At 33.8% G+C, this 17,047-nt stretch overlaps 1 protein-coding gene across 1 annotated transcript in view; it reads right to left on the bottom strand.

Moving 5' to 3' along the window:
• The window catches only part of PCLO (piccolo presynaptic cytomatrix protein), a 400,569-nt gene that overhangs the window by 199,087 nt on the left and 184,435 nt on the right, over positions 1–17,047 (bottom strand). Inside the window, 1 exon segment of the mRNA XM_047753722.1 lies at positions 6,516–7,223. Coding sequence (XP_047609678.1) covers positions 6,516–7,223 — 708 coding nt within the window.

Genomic DNA, 17,047 nt, shown 5'->3' with positions numbered 1-17,047 from the left:
TTTCTAAATTTCAATAGATAGGAATTAGAGCTCCCGTCGTGGCTCAGTGGTTAACGAATCTGACTAGGAACCATGAGGTTGCGGGTTTGATCCCTGGCCTCACTCAGTGGGTTAAGGATCAAGCGTTGTCATGAGCTGGGTGTAGGTCACAGATGCAGCTCGGATCCCGCATTGCTATGGCTGTGGTGTAGGCCGGCGGCTATAGCTCCGATTAGACCCCTAGCCTGGGAACCTCCATGTACCACAGGAGTGGCCCTGAAAAGACCAAAAAAAAAAAAAAAAGGAGTTGGAATTGATTATCCATTTAATTTTCACATGTTAATACAAATTCAATTTAGAATGACCTCTAAAATTATTACCTAAGAATAAAATTCCAGGTACAGATCCTTCACATGAGAATTTTGTTTGTCATCTTAGATCGAGGCAGTGACTAGGAAGAGCCATAATTTAAGCATGCTTTTTTAAAAAAAAATTAACAATGTTATTTTTCAATTCCCTGAGGAACACATTTTTCCTGTATTTTTCTAAGTACACTTAGCATTAGTCAGCATTACATTGAGACTATACATACTGTACTTTTCTCCACATACAGAATCATGGTACCTGAGCCTTTTAAGTTTGTATATAGGAAACTATTCAAAATTTTCAGATAACTTAAGATTCATATTTTTTTACTCACTAACCAAAAGCAGAGAGCACAGAATTCTTTTCCTTCCAATATTCCAATGCCATTTATTGACCGGGAGACTGGTCAGAGAGGCAGTGATGAATTCAGACCCACATGAACCCTTCCCACGGTGTCCTACCTTGAGGCCTCGTCTAACACTAAGGCACTTTTGTACTGCCAAACTTGGTTCTACTTCTTTTACAGATGCTAAAACTTTAAACTTCCATGTCGAAGGTAAATGGAAGGTTTTTTTTTTTTTTAATATGATTGGGGTTATGAATTGAATTCTTGGTGAAATATAAGACTATACAAAGAAAGGACACAATATTAAATTTCTGCTTAATGTTCCCCATGTCATTCATTTATTTTAATGTGCCAAAGTAAAACAACGGATGAATATTCTTTAATCATTTATACAACATGTGGGTCAAAATGGATTGCTAGTCTGAGTGTTCCAAACACTCTAAATAAGATTAAATCCATAAATTCACTGGGCCCAGAGAGAAAAATTAGATACTCCCATGTACATGGGGATCCTTTTTACTGCAGAAAACCTCATCATTTTCTGTCCTGTGATTATGCTGTGCTTTATAGACCATGGCTATATATAACCTGTATACTAACCCCTGGGTCATCAAATAAAAGTTAATGTAATGCTAAAGGATGTTCAAATTTTGTTTTTTATCAAGAGACCTATACCATTTTGATGTAATATATCGAATTAGACAAGCAGTAGTCTGTTTACGTATTTAAGTAAAAAGAGAGAATTCTGTAGCCACATGCAATTTTAAAATATTGAACTAAAAAAGTAAAGAAGAATGTACCTTTCAAAGTAATTATTATATTTCAGGATAAATTTTTAATTCTACCTAAGTCATTCTGAAAGACAGGAATGAGCGAAGGGACAAAATGACATGGCATAAAAAGAAATGTAAACAATATACTCTAACAATAGGAATGACACAAATGACAAATAAATGAATCAATAACATAAATATATAAACACAGTTAAAAATTACACAAAGTGTTCGGGATTATAATGGTTGCTTCTAAGGGGGATGAATAATTATAGTAATGAAAAGGCAGTGTGGCAAAAGTGTCATGGGGAAAAAGCACTATGTGTAGTGTTGATGAGCCCAGCCTTTAGAAGCAGAATGGACTACAATCTTAGCTTTACCGCTTCCCGGTCCTGTGATCTTGGGTACAATAAATATAGTTCCCCCTTTTTACAGCAGATATAATATTTACCTCATCAAGAGTTGTGTGGATTAAAGGTAATGAACTTATTAACACAGTGCCCAAAACACAGTACGAGATAAATCGAGTATTTTTCTGACTTCAAACAAAAACTAATTTAACACTAATCAGTCTACAGAGTTGAGCAGCAGAAGCGAGAGCCACTAGGGATAAGAGGGGTTCAGGTGGGAGGTCCAGGTGGGATTTTCTAAAAGGATACAGCACTAGCGCACAGAGAACTGAGCGCAGGATCAGAAGGCAGACAGCACAAGCTCCTTTGGGAATTCACAAAGTCACACTTGGCTGGTTTTCTACTTCTCACTCATGGAGAATACTAGGTTGCTTAAAAGCTATAGTGGAGACATACAGAGGGCTGAGAAAGACAACTAGCTATTTAGAAGTTAGTATCTGTCACGGGGTGCAAAAACCTGGTCTGGCATGCAAAATGATCTAATGGACTGCAAGAAGAAAATATTTATGATTCTTATTGTATTTTTAAACCAAAAATAGATATTACATTTTACTAATGTTCATTAAATGGATTGACACCACTATTCATTCACTTCTTATGTCAGTTGGCCAGATGTTCTATGAAGAATCCTGGGAGAAAATTGGGAGTTATACTATAAAGATTCCTAGCAAGGCGGTCACTTTAGTTGCTCACTTTTATATTGATGCTTACTGTTGGGTTGTGGCTTTCATTACCTAGTTTCGACCAAATCAAGATTCCTGTAATAGGTAAGTGGTAGACAAAATATTCTTGCAAAAAAAAAAAAAATCATGTGTTAAAGATAATACTAATAATGCAATAAACATAAAAACACATTAATAAAGAAGCTGATACTTTTCATATTGTTCTAAGTGTTTCATCAGCAACAATGCAAGTTAAAAGCAATGATGATGAAGTTAAACCAGATCTCACACAAAGCAGGCCATAAATGTTTGACATTACCAGGAAATGTAATATATTTGTTATCTGTATTTACATATGTTATTGCTAATAACAAAACTTGTCTAAACACATAATGTGCTTGGGCCATTTATAGCAAGTGACATTATGACAGGATCATAAACTACTATAATATTAGAAAATAAATATTCCAGTACTTTACAAACTTTCAATAAATTGAAATAACACTTAAAATCTTCTTTTGACCTGTCTTATTTAATAGTAAAAGCCAAAAAACATCACACAGCATTTGGGAAAACTTGATTTTTCTGCCAGGGCAATGATATGGTAACAAATCAAACTGCATTTCTTTGTCAGCAAATATTGTTGGAAGGAACAAAGAAATAACTCTGGAAAGTTTTGGGGAAAATAATTAGAACAAAGTGAGTAGCAAAAGCTTTGGTAGTAATAAAATCAAAGTGCAGACATTTCTAAATGCTCAGTTTATAATATCCACTATTTCTTTTTCAATAATAAAATACCTAAAGGATTACTAGTGTGTGCTGCTAAGTGGCTCAATATTGAATGATTTGTTTAAAAAGGTATATACATTTTTTCAATGAAGGAAACTGTATATCGAATTCTGAAGAGTGACTCTTTTGACTGAAATTGGTTTTTAAAAAGGATAAGATGACAGAGACAGCAGTGCAAGTGAAATTCAATTACTGCCTCAATTACAAGTAAGCCTGTTTTGAGCAGAGTGCCTCAGGATTTCACAGATATGATACTCCTTGTATACTAACAAGAACTTTATATTTTGAAGATTGTTTTTAATATTTTATACTAAGAGAATAACTATGAATTTATTTTAACCACAGAAGGTTGCTGATTATCTCATGGGAAATTAATTTTAAAAAGTTGTACACTGTGATTTAATTCTTAAAAAAAGTGGAAAAACCCCTAAGTTGTTGAATTTTTTGGTAAAGGCTATTAGTAATATACCACTTAGATATATTCAGGAAGAAAATAAGCTTTGATTATCAGCAATATACTACCTAGCAAGTATTTGGAGAAAACAAAAACAAAAAAGCACTAGCTATCTCTTCAAGAGAATGATGATGTAGAAACAATCCTTTGAGGATACAGAATTGGAAATCATCACGTGATTATGCTCCATAAAATGGCATATCATTTTAAACAGATGCCACATCTGCCTTTTCAAACAAACTTTATACAGAATATTTTAATCTGTTTTTAAATCTTTTAGATGAAGAATTCCAATGGGTTTCAAAGTCATTTGTTAAAAAAAAATACATTAAAAAAACACCACATTTTGTGCTAGTTAGCAAGAACGAATGATTGGCACCAAGTTAGATTAACTTTTATTTGTGGAATTTTCACAAGTTAAAGAAAACTGTTTTCAATTCCAAACTTAGCAAACAGGTAAAAAAATTTGGCAAGTACAGTCTTCGATACTCTTCTTTCATTTCTGGTATATTCTGTGGATTTTCTTTTTCTGTTATGGAGAGTCATTAAAACTAAACACCAAGCTACCAAAACAAACAACATAAAAGTTGAATTTCAAAGACCTTTATCAAAGAATTTTAGAACAAGATTTTCAAATACTGAAGCACAATCAATGCTCTCTCTCAAATACTATTATTAATCATATTTTACCGAGATCAAAGGTATTTATATTTAATTAGGTGATTTTAGTTGTTTCACTGACTTTTATGTTTTTCTGAATGTTTTATATTGCAAATACTATGTTAATAAGAATGCACACATTTACTTTAGAAATAAATAAGTACATACATATTGAGATTGTTAAATAAAAGAAAAATTAGTGGTAAAAGGAAATGATAAAAAATGATAATTTTGCAGAATAAAATAAAAAGTGCAATACCAAAATATGCAGATACTTCTTGTTTAGATTATATTTAACAAACAAGAGAAAATCATTAGAAATATCTGAGTGATAAGAGTTCCGTGATCTGAACCCTGAAAAATAATTATAACTATATACTGGAGATGGGAAAAAGAGAAGGCCTAATGACTAGTGATTGGATTATTTGAATCACTGGTAAAAGGCCACAAAGGCCATTAGGAGGATACTATTCTTAGGAATCCAAGCTAACACACAGGAGAGTGATAGGGAAAACCCAGCAGGGAAAGAAGAAACCTGAGATTTCTCAGAAGGTGCCCTTATCAGAAACAGAAAGTCAGAAGCAGGTACTGCTACTATAGAGAGAAGGAAACAGAAAGTCTGAAGCAGAAACTGCTTCAATAGAGAGCAGCAGGTAGGATTCAAACACTGAATTCCAGTTTACAGAGAGGCTCTGAAGTGGAATGATATACTCAGTACTTGAAAAAGCAGATCTAAGATGCAAGAGGAGCAGAAGGTGTACAAGTAGATTTGGGTATTATTCACAGGGTTTCCCTAAGAGGAAAGAAGACAAAGTTCAAGGAAAAACCTCATCGTACGGAGATTGGAAAAAACAAAGTAGTAACAAGTAGGTCCAAGTAGACCTCATAAGGGGTGATCAGAAAGATGAAAAGAGAACAAAAAGGAATGGGTCATGAAAGCCAGGGACCGTTTCAGAAAGGCACAAATGGTAAAGGGCATCAAGTTCTGCAAAGTGGTTCTCTCAGAGCAGCTGGGGATGGGGTGGGGCAGGCAGGGAGATCCAGTCACCAGAATGGAGAATATACAGGTACCTGCTTTCTCTGACTCTGATAAACTCATATAACAAAGGAAGACCAGGATTTATTTAATGAGTGATGCACCACATACCAGAGGTGGGTTAGTAATCATGTGTTAAAACTATAAACAAAAAAACAGCTGAACTAGGGTTGGGGTGGACTATGCTCTAATTAGAGTTCCAACATTAAGTTTTAATACCAATAAATCATTTCATTGTCCTGCCAGTCATTGCTGTTATCTGTGAATTAAAATTACTCAACCAGGTACAATATAAGATCTCCTGCAGCTCCAAAAATTGTTCAGAGTTCCTCCAAAAATATTATTGCCTGTGCAAATATAGGTTAAGATGAGGTATTCTTAAAAGTTCCCACCAAAGAATGAGAAAAGAATAAATATTATTCCAGATTATGCTTGGATTGTAAATAACCCTTCAATCTTAAACACACTGAATAAAACTCTAAACAAAGTCTATTACATTGATTTCATGCTAAATAATAAATTAAACTTAAAAATTATTTCTCATAAATATTTCTCTTGAATTTTAGCCATACATTTTTTTAATAAAAATTATTTAATCATTTTATGGTTGACCACACCTTAAGTCTTTCAGGTCAGAAGAAACTTGGTGAGTCTTGCTTAATGAAGTGGTTAAGTAAAGAGAAATTTTAGGACAAATATTATTGCCTGTTGGGGGGTAGTGATTTTATGCTTATGGTGGAAAGAAAAAGCAAACACTTAAAACAAGAAACACTTCATCACTCCATAGATTTTCATGAATTATTTGATGGGCATAAAAGCTAGAAAAATAAATTTTATATCTATGCTTGGTTTAAATTAGATTAAGCTGTCAGAAAGTCAAAGTTCCTCATTTTAGCAAGCAACTATTATACTTACCTGAAAATGCCATTAGTTGAAGACTTTCACTTAGACAATTACCATTAGTACTCGGTGTACTTAGGTAGACATTAGTAAATTAAATGTGTAAGACTGTGCAAAGTTAGGAAAAAAACATAACTTACTGTTTTTTCCTTCCCAGGTTCCACCGTATCAGGCTTTGCTGCCTGTGGCTGTTGTTTCATCTTTTGAGTTGTCATCCCACCATCTTCCTTTGGCAAACTCGGAGGCTTGCTGGATGGTAAATCTTCCATCTTGGGCTGTGGTTGTATCTTTTCTTGCACTGCCTCTGGCACCACTTGGCCTTCAGGTTTTTCTTCAGCAATCTGTACTCGAGTTTTAAGTAAGTCATATTTCTGCTCCTCCTCAAGAGGTGATGTTTTTGTTCCTGGGGGTAATTTTTTGTCTTCGGGAGCTGGCTTTTTGTCTTTCATGGTTGGCTTTTTTTCTTCAAGAGGTGGCTTTTTTTCTTCTGAGAGTGGCTTTTTGTCTTCAGGGGGTGTCTTTTTTTCTTGTGGGGCTAAAGTTTTGTCTTTCTCTGGTTTACTCTCTCCTTGGATTTGATCCATGACTTCCTTAGGGGGAATTTTTTCAACTGAAGGTGTTTCTTTTACTTTTTCTGTAATGATTTTTTCAACTTCAGGTTTTTCTTCTTCTTTCTTTTTCACTTTTACTTGGGCAGGCACTGCTGTTGTCTGAGATGGTTGTTCTGAAGGGACAGGCATAGGAGAGGCTTTTGGTCCTGTCTGTGTAGGTGGCATTTTACCCATATCTCCAAGCTGTCCAGATATTGCTCTCTGGGTTTGGCAATTTAAACAAAGCCATTCTTGAATCTGCAAATAAAGCAGAAATTAAAAGATTATATTATGTGTGTTTTGGTGCTTTTACCAAGATTAACACTTGGCAATTTCTAGCTGCTTTTTGTGTATGCAGAAGATGGGTAACTATTTCCTGGATCAATGAAATGATGACTTTTAAAGAAGACTGCAAAAAGACTGTTTGAAATCTAAAAATAGGAGGAATCTTTAGAGACTGGCAATTAACTTGCCTCATCATACCAAAAACAAAAAAATGCAAAAGTTAAACCCAGGGCAATATCTAATTTTTTGATTTAAAAAAATCTGCATTTGTTCTAAGTAAAACTATATTTAAGCCTGGTGTCTTCAAAATGAGTGTTTTCATCATATATTTTTTACTCAAAAGCTATTAAATTTCATAGTAATCTATTAACAACCAATTAATCATAGGTTTTTTTTTTTAGGATTTAGCCTATCATCACTTGTCTCTTGCCTTGGGTCAAATGTAGTTCTATCCACCAGAGTAGAACTTTACAAGACACACGCAGAGTTTTCAAGAATCACTTGTGCATAATTCTCCATGTAATTTAAGATTAAAAAATAATTTTATTCTTAATAATATTCATATTTCTCATGCAACTGTACAAGAAGCATTCACAAGTTCAATTTGTTTGATATCTTTTCCCCTAGAGTTTTCTCAATTGATAACTAAAACAGTTCATTATATCTCTGTCCCTAAGTAATCTCTGGGCCACCTGCACCAAATCACTTGAGGCAGTGCTTAGATACGCAAATTCTAGGGACTACACCACAACAATTTTAGTGGGATCCTAGGGATTGGACAAGAAGGATGTCTTTTTAATAAACTGCTGGTTAATTCTTTTGCAAATTAAAGACTGAGAAGTATTCTCTGATAACACATATAAATGATCTCACGAGAGTCCAATTATGTCAGACCAATTATATTGTAGAATCCCCCCCTTATTGATAAATGTTGCGCTTTTTCTTATATAATTCCTAGTATAATGTAAGAAATAAAGGCTATTCATGAAGGTTCTAATTGTTACCATTTAATGAGAACCTGTTCTCTAAAGTGCATGGCTGGAGAGTCATGCAAATAATATTTTGTTCATATGTTGTACTGTTGTCTGAGAAGTTCAATTTCAAGTTGCTATTCATATTGGATCACTCTTTCTAGCTGCATGGCTTTAATTAGTTGAACACAAAGATCACTTATTGTTCTAAAATATTATCAGAAATCTAAGATTCATTTCTTATTTCAGCTTTCAATTTTCTTTAAAGACACAAAAATTTTGTTTAATAATAATGACTATTTTGCAATCTGTAAACTGTTATAACCCTTACGTGATGATTTAAGAGTGAAGACTGAAGTCAGTTATTTAACTTCAGTAAAATGCTGTCTATAAAAGATCAGTATGTGTTACGGGTTCACTTGCTTTTTGTCTTGTGATCATTCAATACCAATTCCCTCTTAACTTCATGTCTAAGTAGCAATAAAGTGTTTTGTGGGTACCCTATATACTAACTTTAGAAAAAGTCTTTTTTTTGGAAGAATGATTTTAAAAATTTTTTTAATGATTTTTTTCCCACTATAGTTGGTTTACAGTGTTCTGTCAATTTTCTACTCTACAGCAAAGTGACCCAGTCACACATACATACATACATTCTTTTTCTCACATTTGCCTCCATCATGCTCCATTATAAGTGACTAGAATGACTTTTAAAATTAAAATATAGCTGATTTACAGTGTTTTGCCAATATCTGCTATACAGCATAGTGACCCAGTCACACACAGAGATTTTATATATATACACACACACACACACACACACACACACACACACATTCTTTTTCTCATACTATATTCCATCATGTTCTATCCCAAGAGATTGGATAGAGACTGACATTTTAGAAAATAAAAACAGACACAAATAGCTGTGTCACTGTGTTGTTTTGTCACATGGATTCTAAAAATCAAATGCAGGTGTGTGCTAAGCATTCCAGTCAGGGCATATTCTAAGGTAAATAAGTTAGGGAATTTTTAAGATACCAGAAGTACAGGTTTCATCCTACTGGAAATTCCTGTCAATTATAAAAGTATGATCACTTTATCTGAGTTTTGGGGACAGATTGTTCTTACAAAGTTATCTTTTTCTACTTAGGGCATATGATATTACAATGGTTTCATAGCTCTTGTTAGAAGGAAAACGTTAAGAAAATAAACATAGTGACTACGTTAAGGTAGTACAGTCATTATTTTCAAACATTTGAAAATCAGGTAAGAATAATAAAAGGTATAATCTATTAAATCTATTATGTCGTGTACACACTTCATTTTCCTGATTTAAAATAATGTTTGACGGAGTTCCCATCATGGCTCAGTGGTTAACGAATCCGACTAGGAACCATGAGGTTGTGGGTTCGATCCCTGGCCTTGCTCAGTGGGTTAAGGATCCGGTGTTGCCATGAGCTCTGGTGTAGGTTGCAGACGCAGCTCGGATCCCTCGTTGCTGTGTCTCTGGCGTAGGCCGGTGGCTGCAGCTCCGATTGGACCGCTAGCCTGGGAACCTCCATATGCCACAGGGGGCAGCCCAAGAAAATGGCAAAAACACAAAAATAAATAAATAAATAAATAAATAAATAAATAAATAAATAAATGTTTGATAAACCTCCAAGAAGTGATGAACCATTCACTACTAAAATCCACAAGGCAAAGAGAAGGTAATAGCATCAATCTGAGAGAAAAAGGATCTTATCTTGAGAGCCTAATTCGCTAGTTTACATTCATATTTTGCTTAAATTTTCATCCTGCTTCAGTTAAACATAACATCTTTAATCATTGCTATTCTGTAATTATTTTTAATATGCTGTTGCTATACTTGGTCTCTTGGTTACCTGACTTATTTGCTTTTTGAATTAGATTATAAAGCCAAGCCTAATTTTTTTTTTACTTCACAATTTGTCACCAAATAACTTGGTAACTGCTGTCACTCTTATGTCAAATAATTATAAGATCATTCACTTATGTACCTATTCTTATAGATCTAGTCTATTTATATCTATGGAGTACATATACCCTGAGGAAATTACATGTGCAAGGTTTATTCAGTTAGGAACTCATATTCAATAGAAGAAAGAAGATGTGGATCAAAATAAATGTTATATACAACTAAAAAAAATGAAGGAAAATTGAAAGAATCCTATAGATTTAATAGGATTGTCTGATGAATCCATTTAGAATATAAGAAACTTGATAAATTTTGTCATGCAGAAGCATTTTTTTATCAACTAGAAATGCGGAATTAGTAGTTTCATGTGTGTATCTCTTCTTTTTGCAGCTCTAGAATCAAAATTAGAACGTCAACAAATTCAGCAAGCAGAGGAAGTTATAAAATCATTAAGGAATTAAAAGGGGAAGAAAATCACAACGGCATCAAAACTTTTACATTTCTTTAAATATGTAAACTTAAATTTTGTTTACTAAGAGAGAGAATAGAAAGAGGCAGAGACTAGGCTGAAATGTGAAGTAGAAATGAGAGGAGTTCCCGTCATGGCTCAGTGGTTAATGAATGAGACTAGGAACCATGAGGTTGCAGGTTAGATCCCTGGCCTCGCTTGGTGGGTTAAGGATCTGATGTTGTCGTGAGCTGTTGCCCTGAGCTGCCGTGTAGCCCACGTTGCTGTGGCTGTGGTGTAGGCCGGCGGCTACAGCTCAGATTAGACTCCTAGCCTGGGAACCTCCATATGCCGTGGGTGCAGCCCTAGAAAGGACAAAAAAAAAAAAAAAAGTAGAAATGAGAAAAGTAAAAATGATCAGGTTTTGAAAGAGTAAAAATGAATTTTCAAGAAAGTTCACTGAAGACAATACAGGTCATCATCTTTATCATGTCATCATTAACTACACAAACAATTACTAGAATATTTGCTTCACACACACAAAAAAAACAACTTGGGAAACACTCTATAGCCATATAAGAAGATGTAAAAAAACCTGTGGTTCACAATTTTTCGGCAATCTTTATTAAAAAGAATCCAAAAGATTTCTGTATCACTGTGTTCAGGAACCTAATTAAGAAGTATTATATTTTCAGGTCCAAAAAATTTATCCACACACCTGGTTCCTTAATAACATCATTAGACATAACATTATTAAACACTCATAATGTTTCTTGTTCAGAGAATTAAGCAAGATTTCTTAAATTATATTAAAATTCAGTCCATAATAGATCACTGCCATATATGACTTTTACTAGCTAAAAAAATTTTACCAGACATAGAATTAACTCTTTCATAATAGCAAGAGTTGTAAAATACCTGACTATTCATATTTTGCCTTAAGGCTAAATATCAAATGAGTTATGGTTTTATCTTTGAAATACTCCCTTATAAAGACAGTGAGATGATCATAAAATGAATATATAGTATATAAACATACAGAAGACACTTCTATTATATTACTGACTTTATTACAGAGTAAAATAAAAAATACAGATCTTATGGAGACTTTTCAAAAACATACTAGTCATTTTTATGAATGCTCTTAGACCATTTCCATTTGTTTCTCTGTGTTTTTAAAATATATTTTATTTTCAGTACAGTATAAATGGTATAAACATAAAAGTTTATATTTCATTTATATTATTAATAAATGTATTAAATAAATTCAGAAGACTCTATACTATGAGACCAACCACATTTTTAGTGCTTTAATGTTAATATACAGGATATCAAAATTCATCTCTTGACAGAACACTGTAAATCAACTGTAATGGAAAAAATAAAAATCATGAAAAAATTCATCTCTAAGTAGGAACAATTCTGATAAACAAATACTATATAAAGAAATAACTCAACATTGATCATAACATACCAGAGTATACTCAATTGTCAGCTAGTACACATTAATAAAATACATTTACTTTAACAACAAATCATCAGGGCTTCAAAGCAACATTCTAAAAATCCATTAATCTTAAGAGGAGAGTAGGAAATAAAGGCAGTAAAAACTCCCCCAAAAAGGGATGCTGCTGTGCTACTCAGCATTTTTCTGTCAATAGCAATTTACTTTATGTAACATTTCAGCTGTAACTATAGCAACAATACCATTAAAGAAAATCTCAAGAAGTCTGGGCCTGTCTATTCATTTTTCTAAGTATCTTTTCTGAAACATGAAAATAAGACCTGCAGAGGCTGAAAGTCTGCCATTAGACTTAAAAAGGTAGGGAAATGATGGTCACAAAACCTACAGGAGTATTCATATTTGTAGCTAAGAAATCTTAATAGCATCTTAACATGAAATCTCATTAAAAGATCAACTGGGCTGATTTGGAAACTCATATAGTTTCCACCAGTATTAAGTAGAGACTGGGTGGTCCTTAAAATTCTGTAAGAGAAAATCAAACAATCAAGAGGATTGCTACTGTAATTCCATTGAATTTTCTGTCTCCTTTGAAGCTTTTGAATCAATAATAATAATCTGATACATATTTATTTGCTTATTATTTAGAATGTTTTTTTTTTTTTTAAGCTGAGAAATAATTAAGCTAATAATCTGCTTAGAAGTCACTATTTTACTTACTGAAAGATCCGAAAATTCGGGAGCACTGTTACCTGCAACTTGTCACTTCTATCTATGTCCCCTACAGTTTCAGTACTAGGGTGTTCTATTTATCTAAAGCCCACACACTCTTCAACTCGACATTCTGAAAATCAGATTTTTTTGCTTATTAAATTTCTAAATTAATTTTCTTTTTCACTTGTAAGAGGAAAAAGGATTGAGCCCAGAGTAGACATACTTTTTCAGATTACATTATACATTGTTCAGACTCCACAATCGGGATACTAAAAAAACCTGTGATCATGTATGAGGCTGTACTTTACAAGTATGAGCAATAATGTATGTGATGCTTCTATCTGCCCCCCTAAAAAATGAGTGGAATTATTTTTCTTCCTTTTACAATCACTGGAACAAAAATGGAATGATTGGGGCTTTTTCTTATTTATTGCATATGTAGATAGAAGAATTCCATCAGAATGCCAATATTCATATGAAAACTAAGAAAAAACCAAGCAGGCAATTTAAACATCAATTTCCAACGTAAAGGGTAGAAAATCAACAATGAAACCTACTAGAATACTGGATACTATTAGGAACCTGTACTGGGATTATTATTCTTAATAAATTGATCAATGATTCCATCCCTATTCATCTCTTCTTTTAGGTGTATGCTTATTTCTTTAAGATGCTCAAACCCCTATGGGCCCTCACGATATCTCTGTTTCACTCATTTGATGTAAGTTCTATATAATGTACATTTCTGTATAATGTGAAACTATATTAACAAGTATTTCCATGTAACATAACAACTAAAATCATGTATATTATATCAGGGATTAAAGTTATTTTTGGATTATTATTATATATGGTTGACTGACATTTTTGGGTGTCCATTTTTCTTTGAATAAATATGGATAATTTTTCTAGTCACTTTCTCATCACAATTAATAATCATTTTCCTAAAATAAGAAAGTAATTTCTGAGTGCTTGATATTTTAAATATTATTATGTAGATAATACACACATGCATCAACTAAAATACCTTGGGATAATAACATTAACCCCATTTTGACAGAACTTACTAAGGAAAGTCAGGGGCTGAGTTACCTTTTAAAAATATAAGTATATGAAAATATATTTATATTTACGTAAATATATATATTTAGTTGCTTGGATGAGAACTAAATAGGATTAATTTCCCTACAATGTCTCCCTTCCTCCCCACCTTCCTTCCTTCCCTTCTTTCCTTCCTCTCTCTCTTTCTATGTGGATAAAGGGTAGCAAGAAGAGAATGAGATTGCTAAAACTATTGACTAAGAAATCTATTTCATTTGGGTTCAATCAGAAGCATTAGGATAACAGATCACATACCAGTGTGTATAAAGGACACCTCCAAGGACACAGCTGATTTCTCACTGTTGGCCAATGATGGACTAAACTTAAGGGTAATCATACATACTTACTATGTTGACTTTAGCTAACTTGACTCTAGCAAAAATGGAAGTTTCAAAGCTAAGACATCTCTGTGGATTCATGGCATTTCTATTTGATTAATTTTAGGCTGGTAGTTATTTACATAAATCTAGCATAAAAATAACCAAAAGTTTAATAAGATTAATCATTTATGGTATGTTAATATCAACTTCAAGTTTTTATATAATCTAGTCTCATCCCTTTGCTTTTAGAAATTGTTTTATTATTTCCTATTACAAGAGGTATGTATTTATTTTGCATATATGAATAATTACATCAAAAGGAAAAAATACCTTTTAAGTCTAACTTAGTTACCAGCTAGCACTTCAGGCAATGAGTGATGGAATTTGCAAACAGGACTTATTTTGAGGATTTCAAAGCACTCTGTCACAGAAGAAATTTACATATGTTAAAATTAAATAGTTATATACATTTGGAAGACAGATTATTTAAAGTATAACTAGGAGTTCCCATTGTGGCTCAGCAAAGATGAATCCGACTAGAATCCATGAGGATGAGAATTAGATCCCTGGCCTTGCTCAGTGAGTCAGGGATCTGGCTTTCCCATGAGTTGTGGTATAGGTCACAGACATGGCTCAGATCCTGTGGCCAGCAGCTGTAGCTCTGATTTGACCCCTAGCCTGGAAACTTCCATTTGTCTGCGGTGCAGCCCTAAAAAAAAAAAAAGAGAGAGAGAGTTCCCGTCATGGCACAGTGGAAATGAATCCAGCTAGGAACCATGAGGTTGAGGGTTCAATCCCTGACCTCACTCAGTGGGTTAAGGATCCGGTGTTGCTGTGAGCTGTGGTGTAGGCTGCAGACACGGATCAGATCTGGTGTTCCTGTGGCTCTGGTATAGGATGGCAGCAATAGCTCCCATTAGACCCCTAGCCTGGAAGCCTCCATATGCCACAGGTGTGGCCCTAAAAAGACAAAAGACAAAGAAAAAAAAAGCATAACTATAGCTGAATGACATTTATCAAACATTTTACAGGAAAAAAAATACAAATCCCAATTTTAAATTTAAGCATCACTGTAAAAATAATTAATATTCAAAGACAATAATTTCACAGACTAGGGAGCCTGAAATGTCTAGGAAGGGGGTTTGCACCACTGCACTAGAGAATGAACTGATGAATCCAAGGTGACTGGGGAGACCGACTGGGTGTTAAGCTGTCCTACATTGCAGTAGAACATGGTGCAGTACTGGACTTCTTTTTTCAAGAAAGAATTAAGGTGTTAATTCTGCAAGGTGTAAACTTATTGAGGCTGAACTATTTTTCCCAGAATTCCCGTCCTTAAATAATTTCCCATGAGAGTTTGGCACTGGAGACGTGTTGTGTGAGATGTGGAGGGTGGAAGTGAGGCAGCAGTCACACCGCTCTTTGCAGGCTCGGAAAGTTGGGGTAGAAACATCAGGTTCTGTGGTAGTTCAGCCATGTTTTTACTTATTGTTTGGCTTGGGGCAGCAGGTGGGCAGGCGGCTGCTCTATTTTCCTCTGGATTCTCCTTCAGCTTCTTCAACAGTTTTTAGGCTGGTGGCAATGAGAAGTGACTTCATGGATTCCAGCTTGACCTTGCTCTCTCTCTAAATTCATCTTCCTTACCTCTGCTTGACCTTTGGACTGAAGCTCCAGTAGACTCTCAGCATCATTTTCCCAGTTCCCACAGTTGTGTAAGGTCAAATATTTCATTATACACATTCCATACTTCCTAATACAGTTCTGCTTTTCTATTAGAGTCAAAGTGATATAGTCAAGCTGAGTTATTGAAGGTGTGATGAATTTTTTATCTTTAGTGGTGGTGTGTGTTCAAAGTAATTCTGGTATTTTCAAAGTAATTCCGGTAGACTATTATTGATTTTAAGTTGCATGGCAACTTGACTGTAATATAAGAGAAACAGGACTGTCTTGGTCTGCCAGTGTGACATGCATCAGTGGGTTATTTGAAGTGGTTTTGTTTTAAAAATATTACGGTGAAATATTAAAATTAGTCATCAAAACAATTTGTGACATATATATACAAGGAAACATTTTACAAGATTGAATATCCATGCATACACTATTCATTTAGGAGTAGAACATTGTATCATTAGAGAAAACCAGGTGGTCTCTGCACTACCATTCTAGTCTCTACTCACAACTACTAATTTAATTGTGTTGTTAGACCTTTGTTTTTGTTATGGTTTTAACACTATACATATACTTTTAATACATTGTTTGCTTTTGTACATTTTTAAACTAAATATAAGTTGTTTTGTGCTATCCTTTTTTCCTTTTTATTCTTTTCAGTGAACATTACCTAGGTACAAAAATCCTCTGTGAAGTAAGTGTGGAGCATAAATAATAACTTTATAGTGAATACTTGTGACCCATCAACTGAATTAAAGAAAGGGAACATTATCATTATATTTGAAACTTCTTTCAAACTCACTCCTTTATCCTCTCCTTGGAATTAACTACTAACCTCTTTCATGTCTACAATTATGACATTTTGGCGTATATTTTTTACCCTATGTGTTTAGTATATAATTTGCTACTGAATATTATGAAAGATAGTCACTACATTTCCCTTCTGTTTTGATTCTCTCTGATTTTAGAGTTATAATTCTAGAGGGTCATTATCTATATTTATACCTCTCTATCTCTCTCTTTCAAACTCAAAGTATTTCTTCAAACCCAAGCCATGGTAGATTATCAGGAATTGATGGTAATGATAAATATTATGTGTAAGATCACTGTTAGATGTAGATATTTTGACAAACTATAGACTGCATGACTTTTCTCAACTCACTTAACTTCACTTTTT

The sequence above is a fragment of the Phacochoerus africanus genome, chromosome 11 (assembly GCF_016906955.1).
Source record: "Phacochoerus africanus isolate WHEZ1 chromosome 11, ROS_Pafr_v1, whole genome shotgun sequence".
NCBI classification, from domain to species: domain Eukaryota; kingdom Metazoa; phylum Chordata; class Mammalia; order Artiodactyla; family Suidae; genus Phacochoerus; species Phacochoerus africanus.
The sequence above is the reverse complement of the archived record's forward strand: the minus strand, read 5'-3'. Positions and strand labels throughout refer to the sequence as shown.